Source organism: Ascidiella aspersa, chromosome 5 (genome assembly GCF_963924565.1).
Source record: "Ascidiella aspersa chromosome 5, kaAscAspe10.2, whole genome shotgun sequence".
Taxonomy (NCBI): domain Eukaryota; kingdom Metazoa; phylum Chordata; class Ascidiacea; order Phlebobranchia; family Ascidiidae; genus Ascidiella; species Ascidiella aspersa.
This window is the reverse complement of record NC_139451.1, coordinates 3951282-3976070: the sequence shown is the minus strand read 5'-3', so window position 1 is coordinate 3976070 and position 24789 is coordinate 3951282. Positions and strand designations below refer to the sequence as shown.

The 24789-nt window shown below is 35.1% G+C and overlaps 1 protein-coding gene across 1 annotated transcript in view; it reads right to left on the bottom strand.

Annotated features, from left to right (window-relative positions):
- The window catches only part of LOC146141525 (neuroligin-4, Y-linked-like), a 38064-nt gene that overhangs the window by 10410 nt on the left and 2865 nt on the right, over nt 1-24789 (bottom strand). Inside the window, exons 3-7 of the mRNA XM_083390166.1 lie at nt 21123-21284; nt 18209-18421; nt 13374-13533; nt 11994-12126; nt 2735-2976 (exon numbers count right to left, since the gene is read on the bottom strand). Coding sequence (XP_083246292.1) covers nt 2735-2976; nt 11994-12126; nt 13374-13533; nt 18209-18421; nt 21123-21284 — 910 coding nt within the window. The remainder of the gene's footprint in view (nt 1-2734; nt 2977-11993; nt 12127-13373; nt 13534-18208; nt 18422-21122; nt 21285-24789) is intronic.

Here is a 24789-nt window from a genome sequence, read left to right as displayed (position 1 = left end):
AATGACTTAAGTAATTACATAGTCTTGACTTAAGTCTTTTGGAGAAATGACTTGGGTTAACTAAAGTCGTATCGAACGATAAATAAAGGAGTTTCGTTAAATAAATGAGTATCGTTAAATAAAGGAGTATCGGACGATAAATAAAGGAGTATCGGACGATAAATAAAGGAGTATCGGACGATAAATAAAGGAGTATCGGACGATAAATAAAGGAGTATCGTTAAATAAAGGAGTATCGGACGATAAATAAAGGAGTATCGGACGATAAATAAAGGAGTATCGGACGATACCAGCACTTGGCATCGGGTTTGGGGTATCGGCTGCGATCCGATATTATCGGACATTCCTAGGAGTTATCTTATAAGTCAACTATGGGTAAATCTATGCATTCACACTAAATCTATTCTAAACAAAAAACGGGTTTAATGTTAAATTCACTAAAAAAACAATCTAATCCAGGATAATTTGTATCAAAAATGTACAAAAATATTTTTTTCTTGGAATTAATTTTCTGACAGGATTATTTTACTTGGTCTAAAGCAGTGGTTCTCAACCTTTCATTCCCCGTAGCCCCCTTCGAAAGGCTTTTAATTTTTGTGGCCCTCCTCGATAATAAAAAATAGCTAAAATTTGCGGCGGCATCTTTCTGTTTTTTTAAGTTTTGAGGGTAGTAATGACGCATTTGACATCACCACCGAGCAGTGCAGACACTTTGCACAATTATGGCCGTCTCGTCTAACTTTTGTGAAGCCAAAAGAGAGGTAACTCTCACACCATTTGCGAATTTTCGACAATTTAATAACACAAAATATTGTTTAAGCTTTGTGTAGAAACGTATTTTCAATAGTAAACCTCCGAAAGTATGTGCAATTCAACTAGTCTTCGTTCTGTTAGGCTTGCTTAAACCACTTAACACAATTAATTTTACAACAAAATTTATCAATGGAACAACAACAAATCTATCTCTACGAGCCAAAATGGTAGTATCGTTATTTGACGTTTAAACTGTCTAACTTGCTTGTATTAGTTTTGCTACCATTCTAACTTGCGGTTTACAAACTAATTAAAATGCTGGTTAAACGTTCCAAAGAAATACTGAGTAAACTAGAAAAACACAAATATTGGTTTTAAGTGACGTAACAATTTGGCGATTAGGCGACAGACAAAGAGTTGCAAGCTTGAGGTTGACTGTTGCAAAGCTTCTCATGAACAGCAGGCAGTAACATGCTAGAACAATAGACCAAAAGAAGTTACAATAGACCAAAGAAGGTTTAACACTACAAGTTTGAGTTTAACTGAAAACATTGAAAATAGTGACACGGTTTGCAATACCACGACATTGCTACAGACATGCTCGTGGCACACAAATGACAGCTCCGTGGCCCCCCAGGGGGGCCGAGGGCCACAGTTAAGAAGCCCTGGTTTAGACATTTGGTCGGTGCTATAGTACTTAAAGGCGGACAGCATAACTTTAAGGCGGATAGCTTAAAAACTTGAAAATAATAAAGTAATGAAAAAAAATGTTGATTTAACCTTAATATATAAATATCAAGCTAGCTAACACCCACATGAGTAAAAGTTGTAATGTATTTCATTACGTTTCAATCCAATAAAGTCAGGCGTCGCACTTTATCATTTAGTCTGATAAAGTTACAACTGAGTAAACTTTATAATGATTTTCATTCGGATTTAAGCTAATTAAGTCACTAGTTTGAAACCTACTTGCCAGTCTAATCTAGTCAGAGTAAAAGTTACACCTCAGTAAAAGTTCTAATGTTTTTATCATTTGGTAAGCCAATTAAGTCACGGTTTAAAACCTACTTTTATGTTTCGTCAGTCTAAAAGTTACACCTGAGGAAACTTTATAATATTTTTCATTAGAATTAAAGCCAATTAAGTCATTAGTTTGAAACCTAGTTGTCAGTCTAGTCCAGGGGTGGGCAACCTACGGCCCGCGGGCCGGATGCGGCCCGCCGATGTAATTCATCCGGCCCGCCGCCTCTTTGACAAATTAGACATGAGTCCATTTCTCATACTTTTTGACTATTTTAACTACGTAATTGCGAAAAATTGTCCGAATAATTATTCTGCGTCCGGTTTGTTTACGTTTCATGCGTAGTGGAAGGCTGTCAAGTGCGTCGCGAAAAAACGGAAAGCGTATTCAAAAATATTGGACATATTTTTTCCAACAGTTTTTATTTTTTATTTTCGGCAATGAGATAAAAACTTGCAAGAAATTTACTTAAAACACCGGTATATCAAAAAAAATTGCGATCGCTTCGCTCGTCGGGTGTGCCTTGACTTTAAAATGTTAACAAACACTTAGCTAGATTAACTTTAAGTGTTATCGCGTTCCCTCAAAGTAGTTTTATTACACTTTTCATAAGAAGCATGGATGACGACGTGTGAACTTGAATTTTAAATCAAACAAACGCTTTCTTTCGCGCTTTGCGTTAAGACTTTACTACCTCTGTAAATGTAATTAAACACGTTTTTAAGGGCAAAAATATCCGAGGCTGCCTGATTCACAGTTGTTCTAACATTTCAATACCACAGTTCTTAGTTATCATTTTGTGCGTCCCGCAGAGACCTTTCTGAGTTTAGTTTTGGCCCTCGACTAGAAAAAGGTTGCCGACCCCTGGAGTCTATAGTCAGAGTAAAAGTTACACCTTAGTAAAACTTTAAAATGTTTTTCATTAGGTCAGGCCAATTCAATCACAAGTTTAAAACCTACTTGTCAGTCCAGTCTGTGTAGAGAAACTGCACCAGATCTTCGATGACAGTCATGGGAATATTGCTCTCATCGTAGAAAGCGCTCACGTACTTTTTAACGTCTATAGTGAAGTCCTTTCGCGTGTAGATGGTCTGGGCCACTTTAGAGTTCTCGTTGCGCCTCGCCGTGTACTGTTCGGGAGAAACGTTGAGTCTGTCTTGTACGTATCCAAAGCCCTCGCCTTGCGACACTCCGATCATTACCTGGAAAGGCTTTAAATATAGGTTCGTCCTGCCAGATTTTTACCGACAAGACAACAACAGAGCATAAATTAGAATAGTGTACGATAGTCAGTGTTATTAGCAAGAAATTGCGATATGACTTAAGTGCCAGTCTTAAAAAAATGCAGTCAAAACTCATTAGTTACAAAGTTAAGTCACAGTTAAATAATTGTTAGAGCAAGTCAACTTCACGTCAAGTCATGATATAAAAATCAAACGTTTGACTATCAAAATTGGTAAACTCGTCGATTATGAGCAATAACTCAAGTTTTACCGACAAGGCAACAACATAGCAGGAATTACAAGTAGGGATGTTGGATAATATTTTACAAAGCCGATACCCGATGATAAAGGGTAATTTTGGGAATATCTGTACTGTAACGATACGATACCAAATTGATAAAGGTATTTCAACTATAATCTGCGATGAAACACAAATACTACTACATTAAAATATAGATTTCTTAAAAAAAACTACCACATAAATCAAATGGCGAAAGCGTGAAAAATACATTTATTTGTTTTGTGTTGGGAAAACTAAAATAACAGCATTTGTATTTTAACTTAGTTCACACAGCGAAAAAAAAATTGGCAAAAATATTTTTTTGGGGTACATGGACTGATTTGCCTAAAAGACTTAAGTCAAGTCATTTGAAAACAATGACTTAAGTCACGCCAAGTCATTTTGCAATAAAGATTTTAGTCCAGTCAAGCTATTTAAAAACAGTGACTTAAGTGCACTTAACTCAAATCATTGACACATTGAACCAAGTCAACACGGAACTGTTTTTTGGGAGAAAAGATCCTATATGCGTTCTCTCCTGAAATTATGATAGCTCCGTATAGCGCAGCCGTGAAAAACGTTGTTGCAGCATTCTACTAAGAATTGCGTCAAAGCGCTCGCATTAACCTTACCGACTAAACAACAACAGAGCATAAATTACAAACAGGGTTGTTAGTCATAGGGGTGTAGTAAGTGTTGTAAACACTGTCATTTTGGTCCTAAGTTTTTTAAAATAAATAACAAGTAAAGTCCCAGACCAGGTCAACAGTTGCTCATGTCAAGTCCCAGTCAATTCTATATAAGAGCCAGTCAAATCCAAGTAAAGTCTTTGCTATAAAAATAATACGTTAACATATTTAAATTGGTAAACTCGTCAGATTTTGAGCAATCACTCAACTCAAAAATGAAAAAGTAATTTGTTAACTTAAGCCAAATAAACTCATTTTGCCTAAGAGACTTAAGTCAAATAAATTCATTTTGCCGAAAGACTTAAGTGAAGTAAAGTAACGTTGCCCAAAATATTTAATTCAAATAAAGTCATTTCCTTAAAAGAATTAAGTCCAGTCAAGTCATTTGAAAACAGTGACTTAAGTGTATAATTGATGACAACTCGCAGCGCAGCCGTGAAACACGTTGTTGTAGCACTCTACTAAGAAAACATGTGCGTCAAAGGCGGTCGCATTAACTGGTGCATTAGCAGTAACGTGCGTGCAAAAAGCCGTTCGTTAAATATTAATGATTGCATTAACAGGCCTTCGGACATTGTTGCTACTGAGAGATAAACGCGAAATTAAAATTATTCCGAAAATATGCGTTTTAATAATCACTATACTGGAGGCGGAACTAAAGGGAGGGGGTAACGACTGTTGATGCTCGACAGCCTAAAAACGGCTTGTTTTTCAGATCGATTCGCACACAATACGTAGAAGTACGTTAAAAGCACACAGTTTTCATATTTTTATAGCTTAAAATAAACTATGCATTTTTTAAATATATTTCTTCTTTGTTTTTTTTTCAATTGAAAGCATGGGCTAATGATTTTAAACTATTTTGATTTTTTATGTTGCCAAGATTTGTTATTCAACGGTCAATTTAATTCGGCATTTTGTTAGTTTTTTTTTCAAAAGCTGTAATGAGTAGTTTTTATTCGATTGTAACATAATGTTTTTAAACTGCTATTTTTTTTATTTTTATGTTGCTAAGTTTTATTGAACGGTTAATACTGGCATTTTTTTAAGTTGTTTTTTTGAAGACTGTAATGGTTCGTTTTATGAAGCTTAATGATTTTAAACGGCGTATGGTAATTTTTTACTTTATAAGATTTATTTAACGGTTAAATCTGGCACTTTGCTAAAGTTTTTTTCATATTGATTTAAACTGCGCATTTCCTTTTTTTATGTTGCTGATATTTATTTAACAGTTAATTCTGAATTTTTTTAACTCATGTTTTTTTCCAAAAGCTGTAACGGTTCTTTTGCGAAATGAAATATAATGATTTTAATCGGCTTTTTTCTAATTTTTTAGGGTTCAAAGTGTTTTTTTCAAACTGTAATGATTTATTTTTTAGACTAACGCATAATGATTTTAAACTGCGTATTTACATTTTTTTTAAATAACTGCTAAGATTTGAACGGTTCATTCTGACATTTTTGTTTTCTTCTTAAAATCTGAAATGATTCGTTTTTTCAGTAGAAGCATAATCTAATGATTTCTAACTGTGTATTTTAACTTTATGTTGCCAAGATTTATTCAACGGCTAATTCTGGCATTTTTGGGGGTTTTATTTTCCAAAGCCGAAATTATTAGTTTTTTATTCGATTGAAGCATAATTAAATTGCGTTTTTAAAATTTTTCATGTTGCTAAGATTTATTAAGCGGATAGTTCAATTATTTTTAATTTTTTTTAAAGCTAGAAGATTTTTTTTTTGCTTTCAAATCAATTTAAAGTTAAACCAAGATTTTCAGATGTAGAAACAACTGTTGTTTATATAGCGATTGAAGCATATCTCTAAATTTGTATTACATTTTTCATCACCGATATGAACATAGTGTCGGACGAGTAGCGATACTATCACCTGGTATCGGATATCGACTCTAATCAGATGTTACGGATCGGAACCGTTGATAGAGTAGTAGTGTGCAATGCTAGGACTTTTTTTAATGCCAGTTTAGAAATTATTGTCCGATTAATCGAAGGTGAGAACGTTATTTTTTCAAAAAATAGTAAGTTTACAACTGAAGTTAAATAAAATTTTTACCAATAAATTAAATTCCGGCCTAATACCCTTCAAACGTTTCAAATTTTCCTACTTAGGCTAACACAATATGTTTTCCAGTAGCATTTACGCACCGCCAAATTGAAAGTACCTTTAACACGCATTGGGAAGATGTTAACGTGCGTGTGCTGTAAGGGATTTTTTCTTGGCAACCTTACACTAACATCCAGCCATTACACTTTGGCTGACAAAAAATCTTTTTCACGTGGCATTTACACAAAAAGTCCAGCTTCCGAAATGACTTTGACATTCAGGCCTGTGGTTCTAATGCGCCCTGATATAAATCGTACAGGGAGTAAAGAATCCTGCTGATTGTATCAGGTGACATTAGGCCTTGTTTAATCCTGCTGATCAAGCTTGGTTAAGTCGTACAAAACGTGAGGATAACATCAAGTCATTTTCAATCTCCCAGCGCCGCTAAGTCGCCGAGATTCGTCCGTGAGCAGTCGGAGATAAATCGATGTTTGGCCACTTAGATAGAAGCGCATGCTCCCTGTTTAAGAGTGACCAGGAAAACGTCGCGAGAAGGTCCTAAACGAATTTGAATTGATTCTCAACGCGCACGAGAAAGCTATAAAAAGCTCCCCGTCAAACTTCACTGCTTGCTGCTTTCAACACGGGATGGTTTTGTCTTGTGATAAGCGGGCACTCGGAATTAATGCGATTAGGGGAGTTTTGTTTCAGGATACTATCAGTTGTAAAGGCTTCTCGTTTTTTCAATCGATCTGGAAATTTATTTGATTGGAAAATTCAGGCGCGGACGAAAAAAATCCGAAAGAGTAAAAATCTTGCTCTCCTAAATTAAAAACTGCCTAAGTGAAAATACATTCTTCTTTTGACTTGTATCACAAATGCAAATGCAATTATAAAAAACCAACGTTTAAGCTGCATTACTTAATAGAATCGGAGAACTGCAATTTTTGTTAATTAAAAGATATTATTTTGAGCACTGTGTAGATCTCTTTTATGGGCGTAAAGTGTCACGCAACATTCTAGGTTGAAATTGTTGCCAATTCATATCAAACGAACGAAATATTTCTGCGTTTTACGTCATTAGCTTCGATTCAGCTGCAATTGTTTAGCTATTTAAACAAAACGCTTTTAATATACAACTAAAATTTTAAAAAGCAATATTTTGTGAATTTATGCTGATTTTTACAAATTTCAGCGGAGTCTTGCTATCCTGAATTGAAATACTTGAATCAAAAACTATTCTTGTTTCGACTTGAATCTCAAATGAATCTCATAAAAAAAAAATAAAAAAAAGCCTTAAGCGTTATTAATTTGTTTTACAATTAAAAAAATGTGCTTTAAAATGCAGCTAAAATTAAAAAAATATTTAAGCTGTGAATTTACGCTGTTTTTACATAATAAGATTTAAACGTAGCCGTGCTGTACTAAATTAAAATGTTTAAATAAAAAACATATTCTTGTTTTGACTTCAATCTAAAATGCATTCGCAATTATGAAAAAACAAAAAGGTTAAGCTTTTTAAATTTGTTTGCATTTTAAAAATGTATTTAAAATACAACTTGTATTGAAAAAAGCATTATTTTAGTGAATTTATGCTGTTTTCTTACATAATAAATTTCAACTGATTCGCGCTCTTCTAAATTAAATTGCTTAAATGGAAAAATATTCTTGTTTCGACATAAATTGCATATGCAATTACGAAAAAACAAAAAAAGGTTAAGCTTTATTAATTTGCAATTTAAAAAAAATGTGCTTGTCTTGCTATCGAAAATTAAAATGCTTAAATAAACAATTATTCTTGTTTCTCCTTCAATCCCAAATACAACTGCTATTGTAAAATAAAAACTTTAAGCTACATGAATTTGTTTTGCAATGTACAAAAATGTGCTTTAAATAAAACTGAAATTGAAAAAAATATTTTTTATGAATTTACGCTGTTTTCGTAACATAACTAATTGATTTAACCGTAGCCGTGCTGTACTAAATTAAAATGTTTAAATAAAAAACATATTCTTGTTTTGACTTCAATCTAAAATGCATTCGCAATTATGAAAAAAACAAAAAGGTTAAGCTTTTTAAATTTGTTTGCATTTTAAAAATGTATTTAAAATACAACTTGTATTGAAAAAAGCATTATTTTAGTGAATTTATGCTGTTTTCTTACATAATAAATTTCAACTGATTCTCGCTCTTCTAAATTAAATTGCTTAAATGGAAAAATATTCTTGTTTCGACATAAATTGCATATGCAATTACGAAAAAACAAAAAAAGGTTAAGCTTTATTAATTTGCAATTTAAAAAAAATGTGCTTGTCTTGCTATCGAAAATTAAAATGCTTAAATAAACAATTATTCTTGTTTCTCCTTCAATCCCAAATACAACTGCTATTGTAAAATAAAAACTTTAAGCTACATGAATTTGTTTTGCAATGTACAAAAATGTGCTTTAAATAAAACTGAAATTGAAAAAAATATTTTTTATGGGTTTACGCTGTTTTCGTAACATAACTAAGTTTTTAACTGGTGTGTTTTTTGCGATTCATCCAGCATCAATCTAGCACCAATTACTCGGTAAAAATTGCCAAAAAAAAACCTTTACTGAAAAATGTCATTCCTAACTGATAACTCCAACATTGCTGCAGCAAAATTGTATAGATTTATCGGGGCGCAGTCGTCAAAGCAATTTTAAGAATCCATTTTCAGTTACTGAGATTTTACGATCTTTTATTTCGCCTCAACCTTTTTTCCGTGTCTAATGGCTTACGCAATTAGGGAGCTGCGGTGAATCAAACCTTGCTAACAAATGATTTCATTGATTTAGATTAACCCTCGGTTTTAGCTTTAATCGATATCGCTTTCTTGTTGAGTTTTTTAGCCAGTTTTTATTTCTACCATAGCTGTGTTGCTTGCTAAAAGATTTTCCACGTTTTTAGCCTAGAATTTGATTTAGCGCAAATTAACGTTCACTCGTTAACTTTTAATATGCTGCCAGGCATTGTGTCAATTGTACAATTGTTCTTGTACAATTGCAAAATTTTATTAAAGTGCCAATGTTTCGATCACCTATTCGGGCACTCTTCTTCAGGGCAATATAATTGCTGCAGCCTCGTTGTTTTGCATTGTAAGTTGAGAGAATCATGTTGCCAAAGCTTTGTTGTTTACCACACTTACCACACACTTAGGATTTTGGTTGCTTTGAGAAAAGGTTGAGAAACACTGCAGACCACACTACCCATTTCTGCAATGTTGCCACAACAAGGTACTATGGGTGTTGTTACCAAACCAATCATATATATCCTAACCAACTTATATGCCCAATCCTAAAAGAACAACTTTGTAAATATGCTAAGTGAGAAGGTGTGGGTGTGTACGTGCAAAAGAAGAGGCGTTAAAAGACTATTTTCGAAATACAAAACTATAAAATACAAAACTAAATATCAGTGATTATTTTTCAAGAGTATTAAGCATCAGTGATAAAAGAGTGGAGTAAAATGGTTAGAGGTGTAGGTTTACCTCGTTTTCCGCTCCTCGTGGCTAAGAACGTGGTTCATGTTGGTTGTCTTTCTTTCATATATATATATATATATATATATATATGTAGATATGTTTTCGCCTTTAGTTGCAATAATATTGCCCTGAAGAAGATTGCCTGAATAGGTGGTCGAAACGTTGGAACTTTAATACAATTTTGCCGAAAGAACAATTTTATTTTGAATATATCTGGTTTTTAAGGTGAAATCGCCGTGTCTCGCAAACTATTTCATAACTTGATGCATCTTAATTACACAGCTTGATGCATCTTTCAGAAACTAAACAACCATGGACTTTGGTTTGCACAAAATCATCTATGACAGTCGTAATAAGAATATCAAAGCCCATACAGAAGTAGGTATCATTTTGGACGTTTTGAATAACTCTTTATTCATTTTCAACATAACACTAATAACGAAAACGTTTAAAATGCTACCTACTTCTGTATGGGCTTTGATATTCTTATTACGTCTTACTACAACCTCCATTTATTATGCTCCAAAATCAATGACAGTGTTTCTTAATCTATGGGCAATTAACCGAAAGAGGTAATTTGACAATTTATAATGCTAACTGTGACAACAATATGAAATGCAAAATTAAACGCTAAATATTAAAAAGTAATATCATTTTATTTGTATTTTTTTGGGGGGAACAATTTTTTACTTGTTTTGTTACTTGCTAATTTATTTCCCGCGTAAGCCCGGAAGGGTTGGTTTTGCCTTTTTATTTTTCTTCTATGTTGATCATTTTGTGTGTGTAACCGACAGAGATAATTTGACAATTTATAGCGTTAATAGTAACAACAATTTTGAGATGGGTAAAAACGCTGAATATTAAAAAAGTAATATAATTTTTTTTTTTTTTTGGGGGGGGGGGACGGGAGGTTGCTAATTTATTTCCCGCGCAAGTCCAAAGAAGGGTCTGTTTTAATTTATTTATTTTTTTGTGTTTGTGCAATTTCGCGACAATCGATAAAATGACGGCTAGCGCGAACGAAATCGAACTTTCTCATTGATTTCCGTGGTGCCGAGTATTTCTAATTTTAATCCCACACAAACAACGTCGGAAAATTACAAGTTGTCATTGGCTCGCTTCGATTTTCAATCCTAACTGTTTCCCCGCAAGAAAGTTAAAATGGAAGAATATAAATTTTAATAACTTAAAAAAAATTCCTTTACTGCAGGGGTGGGCAACCTTTTTAACACAAGGGCCAGGTAGAAAATGTAATGCTTACAGGAGGGCCGCAAATCAAATAAACACTAATTCATATTTTAAGCATTTACCAAGAAAACAAATGAGCTACCAGGCTGCAACTACGACAGTTTTGTCAGCGCTGTCTACTTCCAGATTCGGAAATAACTTTTCCTACAATTCCAATGACGCCTTTCTCGTACGGATCGGCTCAGTACAATTTAATTAACAGCCTTAATTCAAAACCAGCTGTTAAACATAACATCTCAGTCAGTATGTGTGGCAAAAGTCTGTTACATACTAGAAAAGTGCAATTGTTGCAAAACAATTCTTTATCGCAACAACGTTCAACTGCATTAGTGTAGCGGTGTAGCCAATGGGTTACATCGCACTTCAAACAGGAAACTGTTAAAGCAAAAGTCCCAACATGGTTCACACTCAAACAGCGTTATTTAGGGAAAAATAGCTAGAAGAAGGTGAAGGGCCGCACAAAAAATGTAAAAGGGCCGCATTGGCCAGCGGGCCGCACGTTGCCCACCCCTGCTTTACTGGTTTTAACGCAGCGTTCTGTTTTCATTTACATCTTACAATATAACTTACACCGTGATTTAGTTTAACGGTTTAAATAAAAGCAAACATACTGTGACTAACACAAGCGAATATATCATTCAATATAGGCGTGCAGCACTGTTGTAATGATTTAATTCAGTGACTTGACGTAAGTGCACTTAAGTCACTGTTTTTAAATGACTTGGCTTGACTTCACTCAAGTCTTTTAGACAAATGACTTGACCAGGACTTGACTGGGAATGGACTTGGACTGGGACTTGACTTTTACTTATTTGAAAAGACTTGCACTTAATATATTTTACGTGTGACTTCACTTGTGACTTGTTTATAGGTATTTATCTACTACCGTTCCGTGTAATGAGGCTTCGTTTAAATTTTATTAGATTGCTATGTAATCAAGTATCCTTAAAGAAATGAGCCACAATTTGCATATTTTTAGTTTTGCCAGCTAACAACATTATGCAACCATTGGACTAGAGTAAATCTTGATACATTGTCGCCACATGCGTTGGAATTTTTTTTTTGAAATAGTTTTCTGAAGATGATACAAGCTCGTATCGAAAGGTCTTAATTATAAAGATGACGTCGATTTACTCGACCTTTTTGGAAAAGCTACATTACAGATCCGTGCATAGTGTACTTAAAAAAATAATACTTAAGTTGAAACTTACGTCATAGTTGAGCAATTCGTGTCGATTCATGAGGGTGGTTGGTGTTTCCGAGAGCAGTCTGTCACTCCCGTCCACCACCGGTCCAAAGGCAAGGTTATAAGGCTCTGGGTTCACGTTTACCGAAGTAAGCTCTCTGCAATTATACAATCGTTGTAATTACCGAGAATTTTCTTTTGTTTCAGTTGACGATAACAAATAAAATATAATAGCGGCCATAAATGCGAACTTAAGTGTTACAAAGACCATTAAAATTGGTAAACGTTTAGATTTTGATTTTGCGACTTGCTCTAACATTGACTTGGGCAAATTGAGGATTAGGAAAAGAGCTTTACTTTATTTAAAAATAAACCTTACTTGGACAAATTTTTTAGCAGATTTGACTGGGACTTGAGTTATCTCAAAATAACTTGTTTACAACATTAGCTAGTATATCGTTTTTATTTTTATAATTGACTTGTTTAAATAAAAAATGACTGGGAATTGACTTGGGTAACTGATGACTTGGAAATGGACTTGACTTAGTTTAGAAAGACTTGACTTGGACTTCAGTTATTTTAAAATGACTTGTTTACAACATTAGCTAATTTATCGTTTTATTTTTATAACTGACCTGTTCCAATAAAAAAATTACTGGGACTTGACTTGGGTAACTAATGACTTGGACAGGGATTTGACTTAATTTAGAAAGACTTGACTTGGACTTCAGTCATTTTAAAATGACTTGTTTACAACATTAGCTAGTTTATCGTCTTATTTTTGTAACTGACATATCCAAATAAAAAAAATACTGGGAGTTGACTTGGGTAACTGATGACTGGGAAAGGGACTTGACTTAATTTAGAAAGACTTGACTTGGACTTCAGTTATTTCAAAATGACTTGTTTGCAACATTAGCTAGTTTATCGTTTTTATTTTTATAATTGACATGTCCCAATAAAAAAATAACTTGGGCTTGACTTGGGTAACTGATGACTTGGACAGGGATTTGACTTAATTTAGAAAGATTTGACTTGGACTTCAGTTATTTTAAAATGACTTGTTTACAACATTAGCTAGTTTATCGTTTTATTTTTATAATTGACTTGTTTAAATGAAAAATGGCTGGGACTTGACTTGGGTAACTGATGACTTGGAAAGGGATTTCACTTAATTTAGAAAGACTTGACTTGGACTTCAGTTATTTTAAAATGACTTGTTTACAACATTAGCTAGTTTATCGTTTTATTTTTATAACTGACTTGTTCCAATAAAAAAATTACTGGGACTTGACTTGGGTAACTGATGACTTGGACAGGGATTTGACTTAATTTAGAAAGACTTGACTTGTACTTGAGTCATATCCCAATGACTTGTTTACAACACTGGAAATCCGAGACTAACCTCCAGGACTTTCCCTGCAAGCAATTCACCACCTTTGCTAGTGAGTTGTTGTAGCAGCCCAGTTTGGTCGCAAGAGCCTTGATGTGTTTCCTTGGCTGCTTCACAATGGCCCATGGAGCCAGGGCTGTTCCGCTTTGGAGAATGGCTCGCTTGAAGTAACCTGTTCAGAAAAAAAGACATATGTGAATTCGTTTTAGCCATAACGGCTTCTTTAAACTAGCTGAGTGGAAATTACGACAAAGAGTTACATCTTCCATTTCAAGTCACTATTTTTTGCCCAACAAGTCTGGTCATTTAAATCTGTGACTTAGGTGCACTTAAGTCAAGTCAGTTATCCGATTAGCTACATTTAAGTCAATATTTTTTGCCCAAACAATTAAATCAAGTAATGTCAAACCAGTGACTTGAGAGCACTTAAGTCAAATCATTTATACGAAAGACTTCATTCAACTTCATTTATTTTGGCCAAAACACTTCAATGAAATCAAGTCATGTCAAAACCAGTGACTTGAGTGCACTAAAGTCAAGACATTTATCCAAAGTGTAGTTAAGTCAAATCGATGACCTTAAGTTACCCAGAACTGGGTTGTAATATGCCTATCTTTGTAAATGGCCGCATTTGTCTAATGCTTCCAATTATTATAGTGTTTACGTCCGTCACACACATATTTGCGAACACGTGCCTGTGGATATTTTAGACATTCTTAGGCCGATATCCTTTCACTCGCGCTTGTACTTCGTGTATTTTAATTTCTTTTATTTCTACTTTGACCTGATGAAGCACGGTTGTGCGAAAGCATGTCGGGGACTTATTACAATTTGTTTTGATATAGTGCCACCTGATTACCCTAATATTCCCTATAAATCTTAGGATTATATGCTTTCGCGCCGGTCTGGAGCATGAAAATGAGTGCTGTGTACGAAACCTGAGCGTAGCAAACGCCGTGCAAAACCCTCATGAATATTTCAGGATAAACAAAAAGGCATAAAAGCGATTTCCACCGCCCGCCAATATACGGCATAAGGACGCAAGCCGTGCTCACTAGTTAATTGAGCATAACGCCACTGACCTCAAGAAATTGCATCAAAGGTGCAGCGCTTAAAGCAATATTTCTCATACCTTGACGCGAGCCAAAATTTGGTGGCCATTTGATTTGGCTGCATTCATTTTATGTGGCTAGATTTATTGATTTTGCTTTTCGGGAAATTTGTCCGAAGTTTGAGAAAATTGAAAACCTTACAGCATGTCTTTTTACTTTTAAATTTAAATATTTTTCTGGGGGAGAGCTTTTAGACTACTTCACCACATTTTGCCCAGTCAATGTCCAACCTGCTTGCATCATCCTCAGTTAATGTGATAATACGAAACAAGCCCGTGTCGAAGCGTCTTAATCAAGATGATGTCGATATACTCGACCTTATTGGCTTTGAAATTCATTTTTAAGCAACATTCATTGCACTTTAGCAGTGGTCCTTCAGTTTTTTCTAGCAACGACTTTGAAAAATGTTGTTAGACTTGCGTCGCAATAAGCGAGAGACATTTCACTAATTTGCAGTAAAATTCAAACACGAAAGTAAATTTATGTTGCATTGAATATGTGATGTTGGAAATCTCTTTGACTTTTACAAGATAAATGTCGACCCAATCCCTAAACAGTAACAGCAGGATACTCTAGCAATGCTAGTAATTCAGGTTATGCTTTTTATAGATGTTAAAAGATATATATTTCGCAAGCAAAGCCATCGTCGGAATATCTTAATTCGAATGAGTCACATTTATTTTTTTTGTTGAATAAAATATTTATCCATTGGCAATATGTAAAAAAAAAATTAAAAAAAAAAAAAAAAAAAAAAATTAAAAACAACTTTTTTGCGACGCCCCTGGAAAAAAATTAAAACGACGAACCATGACGTCGCGACGCAGACTTTGAGAACCTTTTACATTTTGAAAACTTTTTTTCTCATTTTTTTTGTCTGTGGAACAAGTTTAGTTTAGATGACAGGAAACCTAAAATATGCAAAAATGCTTAAGCAAACGTAAACCAGTGCCCGTTGTAATTTAATTCTCATGCCCATTTGCGTTATATTAGATTGTAGGTTTGTAAACCCTTTAATTTCAAATTTAATTAATTTTTTTTTTTTTTTAATTTTTTTTTTGGGGGGGGGCAGTTTTAGATTAGCCTGCTTTACCACATTATGATCAGTCGATGTCCAACTGTTTGTATTATCATCAAATGACGTAATACTATGATACAAGTTCAAGATGATTTACTCGACCTTTTTGTTTTGAAATTCATTATCAAGCTACATTGCAGACCCGTGCATAAGGCACTATAGGTATTATTTTGTTCAAATCGCAAAAAAAAAATCATAGCAAACGCTAAAACTAAAAAAAAAATTCTGCAAAACTATGTAATTTCAGTTTTTTGAGAAAGTTGTCCAACATTTTCTACCCAAATATTTTATTCCGCAAATTTCGCAAAGTAAGTGCTTAATCCTTTCAAATTACTACTTTAGCCTACACAAGATCTTCCTGGGTGGAATTAAAATGCCGTTTTCGTAAGGCACGAATCAATGAATTTGTTTTTGCTCTAAGTCATTATTGATTGGTTTAAGTACTCGGTTTGCAAAGCGAAATGGGCGGTTTGGGAATCGAAAACACACCGTAAAGATACGAATTTAATGCTAGTGCTGTTACCAAGCCTATTTGTCGAATCTGTCACATGATTTATCCGGTGAATTTAATGCGTTTACAAATACTGGGCTTTACGCAGCAAATTATATCACGCCAGATCGATATCGTTCTTTCGAACACGGTAAAGAGTTATTTCTTTGGGGAGTAAACACATTGCAACAAATAGGCACAGCAATTATGACCGGTTTGAAACAGTGTTGTAACGACTTAATAGTGTTGTAATGACTTAACAGTGTTGTAATGACTTAACAGTGTTGTAATGACTTAACAGTGTTGTAATGACTTAACAGTGTTGTAATGACTTAACAGTGTTGTAATGACCCAAAGCACTTAAGAACCGGTCTCAACTCACTTGACTTTACTTAAGTCGTTTTGGCAAAATTCTTCACTAAAGTCGTTTTGGTAAAATGACTTTACTTTGACTTAAGTTATAAATCAAATGACTTAAGTTGATATCAGGTGTTTTCATTTAACATTTCATAATAAATTTGAACGAGTTTTGCATTTTGAGGGTTCATCGTTTTATTATTATATAAGTAGATGGAGATGACTTGTGCTAATAATGACTTGACTTGGACTTAAGTCATTTCAAAATAACTTGTTTGCAACACTGCTTTTATCACACCGCTTTAAATTGCTAATTTGAATACTTTAACCATGTTGAAACGATCCATGAAATACTAACTTTATAAATATTTTATTAAATGAGCAGACTGGTCGTACTTTAACATTGCCCCCGTTATTAGTATTACCTTTGAGATAAAACGCACATGTGTCCCGTCCCCGACCCTATACCTAACCCGTTCATTATAGAATGCGAACCCTTTTACTACACGTTTATTGAATTAGGTCACAGTATTGTAAATATGTAGCCAATTAATTTTAACTGACATAAGTCCAAGTCAAGTCTTTTTGAACAAACACCAAGTCAAGTCATAATTAGAGCAAGTCAATTTCAAGTCAAGTCCTTGTCATAAAACTAAACCTTTAAATTATTAAAACTGGTATCGACTATTACTCAAGTAAAAAATGCCAAAAACAAACAATACAGTAAAGAAATTGTTCCATGTACAAAACTTAGATAAATAACTCAATTTTATAAAACAAAAAACCCTAAGAAAACCTTTCATTTCAACCAAAATCATTTGTCTAAAAGACTTAAGTTAAGTCAAGTCAATTTTTCACAAGTCTTAAGGCAAGTTAATTTATTTGGAAAAAAAGTGACTTAAGTGCACGTCAGTCAAGTCATTGACATAAGTCATTACAATACTGTTAGGTCATTTCAAAACGTTTCGGTTAACGCTCAAGACATCATTCGTAAATTGTCCCGGGATCAATTATCAGGCAACAACGGGAACACAACATATACAAGCAGGATATTTGTGTTCGCCTTTCGGTTTCGCTTACGATATCTGGTAGGCCTAATGCAAAAGCGTGATATAAAGCGAATTCTCGTACCCTACTAGTTATAGGTTAAAGCAGAAGATTTACTTTCCAAAACACGTCCGACTGCTTAACCCTGGTTTTAACTTGTTAACCTTGGTTTCAACAACTAGTAATACTGAGCTCGGTGCATTTCGTGATTTAAGACTTATTTAAAAAAAGCAAACTTTGAAATACTGTGCCGAGCTAGGGAAATTGTTAGTGCTGCTATTATCTTAATATTTTCATTCGAATCCTTCAGAAAATGATACACTTCTGCACGGCCTATGGTTTTCATTCTACCTCAAATTTCAACCACTAGCCAATTTATTAAAAAAAATTATCTAAAAAGGTTTACAAAATGCAAAAAACGTCTTTAAAGGCTTTGGTATTCTTTCTACGTTATGATTATCTACAACCTCCAGTCGATTTATTTAAAACGTTCACAAAATGCCAACTACTTCTGTATGGTTGTTAAATATTCATTGTTCGTCTAACTACAACCTACAATCATTATCTTAAGATGGAAACGTTCAAAATGTTCCCCTCTTCTGTATGGGCTTTGATAGTTACTCCACGCTGAACTACAGCCTCTAGTCCAGCCATTTTCTTCGCATCTAAATAGCATTTACAAACTTAAACGATCGCAAAGTCTGTCACAACATCTATACGTGTACAGCAAGCAGCACTCCGTACATACAATCAGTGATTGATGTACCTTCAGAAACGTTGCCTTGTAGTTTACCTTCGGCCTGATGCGATAGCATCAAGATACCGATACTAGCAGCCCCAGAACCGGCCCCAAAGACAGTCACCCTTTGTCTGTCGCCCCCAAATGCCTCGATGTTCGATGAAACCCATCTGAGCATGGCTACTTGGTCCCATAAACCGTAGTTGCCGTGTGCTGTGCTGTCCAAAGTGCTCAGGAAACCTGGAAATTGTTTGTTGAAATGTCAAATTGTTTGTTTAAGTATATTAGCTTAGATTTTCCCAACCGCGGTCCTCAAGCTCCTGGGTTCATCACGGAGCTGTTCAATTGTGGCGCAGTGTTTCTTAACTTTAAACTTTTGTAGCGCAGTGTTTCTTAAACTGTTAAATTGTTTGGTTAAATTTATTCTCATAATAATGCATTGCAAATTTTCCTGTGTTAATATTGGTATTTTTTAGTGTACCCTATGCTTTTCAGACAGTAAAATTTACCAGACAGTAAATAAGTCGTTTTGACCAAATAATATTAGTTCAAATTTTTAGTTCCAACTAAAATCCGATAGAAAAAGTGGCATTTTTGATAAACTCCGAATAGATTATAGAACTAGAATCACCGCACACAGGTAATTCACAAATTAGATCAGTTTTTTTGCTGTAGCAGTGTATGAGTATTTGCAGAAGGGTTAAAAATTCTTAAAAAAGGTTTATTTTCGTATACAGCGTAGAAGTTGGAAACGAAACTTTCCATACTGTTTAAATGAGGTAAAATAGGTTGTTATACCTTCAATTATGTGGTTGTTTAAGACAAAAGATAGCACAAAGTTTAGAAGCAAAAACTGGGCGACTTATAGGTAGCAATGACTGAGACAGCACATTTAACAGCATAATCGTATTATATGGTTAGATTTATTGGTATTGGTCCTGAGCAATATTTACCGAAAATTTGATAAATTGCGGAAACAATAAGACATGGTTAATATTAACTAGGCTTGAATTTATAATTGCTAAGAAGTTGTTCAAAGAAAAAGAGAACAACTAAAAACAAATTTACAAGCGAAGATGGAATTACTCATAGGTAGCTATGACAATATTTCCCTTATTCCCAGGCATGCTGTCGCAGGCGTGCTGTTGGCCAACGTCTATAAAAGTGGGGTTTCCCAAAGTACCTATTACTCACAGAGGCTTAGCTTGTATCTTTACAATGTAACGTTGTTTATCATAGAGCTTACAAAATCAATAAGGGACTTTTCCCAACCTAGTATTTGCTTAAATATTCCGAGATATCCATTTATAAGATATTCATTTCTTTTCAAAAGGGTATGTCACTCTTAACATATTGAAATTAATATTAAATGAAGAATTTTTATACTTTTATGTAAACTCTTTCTATATGGAATACACTAATATATAACAGTTTTAGGTTCGTAGTAAGAATATCAAAGCCCATACAGATGTAGGTAGCATTTTGTGAACGTTTCGAATACCTCTTTATTTATTTTCAAAATCTTGAAACATCTTGAAAAGAGTTATTCAAAGCGTTTACATAATGCTTCCTATACTTGTGTATAGGCTTTGATATTCTCACTACGTCTTTCTACAACTTCCTACCATTATTCTCCACAGTTTTAGGTTCAATTTAAAAAAATGTTGGTCATGAAATTTTACCACGCGTTCAAATAATCAACGCAGATTGTTTAGGTTAGGGTGCGAGTTTGGCTTTGGGTTCGGGTGGTTCAATTATTGTTATTTTATTTTTTCTTCCATGTTTACTAGTTCCTTGTAACTTCAATTTCGTCAACTCATATTGTTACTGTAAAAAATAAGTACTTGGATACTAGATCAGCGGCAATTACTTTTCTCATAAAATTAATGCAATTTTATTGCCGACACTCAGAATCACACACACAGTTAAGGGGCTTATAGCGTTTTAATATTATTACTTTAACGTTATTAATATATAATTTTATGTATATATTATTTATATTTACAGGACATGTTCACTTTTCAGATTGGGCTGTGTTTAACAGACCTGCGTTACCCGTTTTTCGTCGTATAAAAGCTGGCTCTATATCAGTACCTTTTTAGCATACGGACCGGTAAAGTTTCAAAACAAATTTTGCGGACCGGTTGACCTTCAAAAATCAAAATCAACCCGAAACATACTTACGACAAAGTGTGGAACTTATAGGCAAAGAACGAAAGCTTTAACGTAATGAGCAATTTGTTGCCGTCTTTTGATATCATACGTGGTATAAGTGGTTCTATTAAAGCTTTCTTTACGTACAACTGGTCTTAAAGATTAAGACAAACGAGTTGTAGCCAACTTTTAAACAGTTGGGCACAACACTTGCAGCATTGTGACGTACGATAAAGTTCAAAGTATACCATTAAAATAAATTGTTATATATTTCGCGGACCTTTGGTTGAGAACCACTGCTCCACGTGACCCGTTAAATATATAACCAATCTATATAAATTCAGTTAAAATGTTATTTAGCGTAAAAATGTAATATAAATACGCTGCAGTTGCGTTAGAGTTCGGGTGGGTCAACTATTATTATTACATTTTATATCCAAGTTTATTTCTCCCTGGCAATTTCAACTTTGACAACTCGTTTCGTTACTGTAAAAAAGGCCACTGATCTAGAATCCTTCAACGCATTCAAACAATTAATAACTCAACGAATATTATTTGGGTTAGGGTAAGATATAGCATTTGGGTTCGGGCGGGTCAAGCATTATTATTATATTTATTCCATATTTATTTCTATTTTATTTCTTTTTTATTATATTTATTCCATATTTCGACTAGTTTGGTTACTGTTAAAATAAGTGGTAGGATTCTAAACCAGCGCCAAATGTTTTTCTCATAAAATCAATACAACTTTATCACGCACAAACAGTTAAGGGACTTTCCCACTCACCGAGCACGCCGAGCCTGTAGTTAAACGTCACCACAATGACGTCACCGTAGTTTGCGAGCACGCTTCCGTCATAGATGTTGGCCGATCCCTCTGAGAAGGTGTGACCGTGGAAGAATATCATCACCGGTAACTTCTTGCGGTAGCGGTTCGGCCGACTGCGCTCTGAAATCAAGGAGTGACGTAATGTACGTGACATCATTGCGTAAAAAATTTTCCGCAGGCAATAGGTGTCTATTATGACGTTATTGCGTAAGAATATTGCGTAAGAATATTACCGAAAGCAATGGGCGCCTATCGTGACATAATATAGGTGACGTCATTGCGAAATAATATTCCTGGAAGAAACGAGTACCTATAGTGACGTAATGTGCGTGACGTCATTGTGTAAGAATGTGCGTGACGTATTGTATTTACATCATCACTTAAAAGGGCGTGTTTGAAATTTGTATTATTTGTTAGGTTTAACTTAATTAAAATTAGAACTGAGGTTATTAAGTTCTGTAATTCATCTTTCTGCCAACGAACAAAACCAAGCACTTAAATGGCTTTGATGTTTTTTAAGCACAAAATGTCTTTCAAAAAAAGGAAAATCAAAATAATATCTCCGTCAAATTTAAACAGAAGTCATTTTTGTATCAATTTTACAGCATCTGCGAAACTACCAATTTTAAAAGTAACCCAAAGCAAAGTAGATTTTAATATTTGTGCTTTAACTAGAAATTTATCTTTTTAACATATTGTGCCATGAATTTCTTAAAACAAACATTGCAGCAACTACTTCTATTTAGAAAAAAGAAGGCACTGCTTGCAAAGGCGCTGTAAGAAAACTTTGGGGTGTTTATTTACGAACGGGTGTCAGTATTAATGTTAGAGGTAGGGATGGCCGATAATATCGGATCGAAGCCGATAACCGATACCAAGTGGTAGTATCGGTACTCGTCCGATAATATCGGATCGGAGCCGATACCCGATGCCAAGTATTAGTATCGGTACTCGTCCGATAATATCGGATCGGAGCCGATACCCGATGCCAAGTATTAGTATCGGTACTCGTCCGATAATATCGGATCGGAGCCGATACCCGATGCCAAGTATTAGTATCGGTACTCGTCCGATAATATCGGATCGGAGCCAATACCCGATGCCAAGTATTAGTATCGGTACTCGTCCGATAATATCGGATCGGAGCCGATACCCGATGCCAAGTATTAGTATCGGTACTCGTCCGATAATATCGGATCGGAGCCGATACCCGATGCCAAGTATTAGTATCGGTACTCGTCCGATAATATCGGATCGGAGCCGATACCCGATGCCAAGTATTAGTATCGGTACTCGTCCGATAATATCGGATCGGAGCCGATACCCGATGCCAAGTATTAGTATCGGTACTCGTCCGATAATATCGGATTCGGAGCCAATAGACGATGCCAAGTGAAAGTATCGGTACTCGTCCGATAATATCGGATCGGAGCCGATACCCGATGCCAAGTATTAGTATCGGTACTCGTCCGATAATATCGGATTCGGAGCCAATAGACGATGCCAAGTATTAGTATCGGTACTCGTCCGATAATATCGGATTCGGAGCCGATACCCGATGCCAAGTATTAGTATCGGTACTCGTCCGATAATATCGGATCGGAGCCGATACCCGATGCCAAGTATTAGTATCGGTACTCGTCCGATAATATCGGATCGGAGCCGATACCCGATGCCAAGTATTAGTATCGGTACTCGTCCGATAATATCGGATCGGAGCCGATAACCGATGCCAAGTGGTAGAATCGGTAATCATCCGATGCTAGGGTGGTATCGGTAACGATCTGATACCAAATTACTACATTAGTTTAAACAATAATTTGCGCCGAAATGCAGCAATTTCTACTTTAAATTAACCGGAACTGATTTAAACCACTGTTAACAACTAGGGGTAACTAAATTTACCGCTAAGGCTAGTTTCAGCTTAATAAACGTTTTTCATTTATTTTGCTTATAGGAGCACAGTAGTTACGTTATTTGGGGCCGGATCGCAATACTTTTCGTCCAAAATATCGGGCGTCTCTAGAGTAACAATTGACGTACAACTAAAAAGCTTGTTTATCAGCTTGATAATGAATTTCTAAACCCAAAAGTTCTAGTAGATCGACATTATCATGTCAACGATGGACAAAACTTTGACAGAAAATTTTGACAAAATCGATTTCATGTTTCGACGAAACGTAAAAAAGAAAAAAAAACACTCTTAATGTGCCCCTGTCCCCGGAGACTGTCTGAAACCAAATTCGAAAAAGAAACAGAAAAATCCATAAAAAATCGCTATAGCTGTTTCGTGGCTGGCGTTCTGGTTCAGTCGGTCAACTCCAAGGCCATCGACAAAACCCTAAAGCCATTACCAGTCGCCTTATATCGCCCTAAAACGAGGTCGGGGCGACCGTCAAAGTCAAAAATCCATTAGCAAGGCCCCAAGGGGAACGGAGGGCGGCTTTACAAATTCATCAATTCTCGATTGCGTCGCTTTTTCAACCACAAAGCTTTGTTTTAACGGGCGCCGAATCGAAATTTAAATGTCTGCGAGCGGCGACCTTTTACCGAAACAAAACAATTGTTTCGAAAACCTAAAAATTATCAATTTTAACGCAAATTAATTGATTGACACAAAGACTTCTTAGTTAAGTTATTTGTTCAAACGGCTTAAGTCAAGTCAAGTTATTTTGCTCAAAAGAATTAAATCAAGTTAAGACTTTTCTCCAAACGATTTAAGCCAAGTCAAGTTATTTTGCTTAGAATACTTAAATCAAGGTAAGTCATTTGTTTGAACGACTTAAGCCGAGTCAGGTCATTTTGGCCAAAAGACTTAAAACAAGTTCAGTCATTTATTCAAAATTATTTAAATCCAGTCAAAAGACTTAATTCAAGTTAACTCATTTGTTTAAACGACTCAAGTCAAGTGAAATTATTTTGCCCAAAATACTTGAATCAAGTTAAGTATTTTGTTCAAACGACTTAAGTCAAGTCAGGTTATTCTTCTTAAAAGACTTAAATCAATTTAAATCATTTGTTCAAACGACGACTCAAGTGAAGTCAAGTTATTTTGCCCAAAGACTTGAATCAAGTTGATTTCGAACCTCACCACAGACTAGATTAATATACGGGATACAGTTCACAACGGTTTTTTGGTTGTTTCTCGACTGGCTCCCGTCTGAGCCTGTGAAGCTCAGTTGGTAGATCGAAGGTCCCGGTATGACCGAGGTCGTACGTATATTACCACAGAATAATTTTACAAACGGGATAAGACAACGTTGCTATGGCCATTTGTCGACTTGTTTTCCTCTGAGCCTGTTTAGCTCAGTTGGTAATCAAGTCAACTCATTTCTGTAACGGTTCCCAGTTTGACCGGACGTCGTGAGTTCGAATCTCACTGCAGGCTAGTTGTAGCTTTCATCATTGATCCGCTGATTCAGTCAACTAAATATGGACAACTTAATATAAAAGGGTCAGGTTTTATATAGTTACACGGAATGTGAGTTTCTCGACTCGCTCCTCTTTGAGCCTGCATAGCTCAGTTGGTGGAGCGACCGTCCCGGCTTGACCGGAGGTCGTGAGTTCGAATCTCACTGCAGACTAGTTGTTTTTTTTAGTCTGCCCTGCTTACATCAGTGATCGG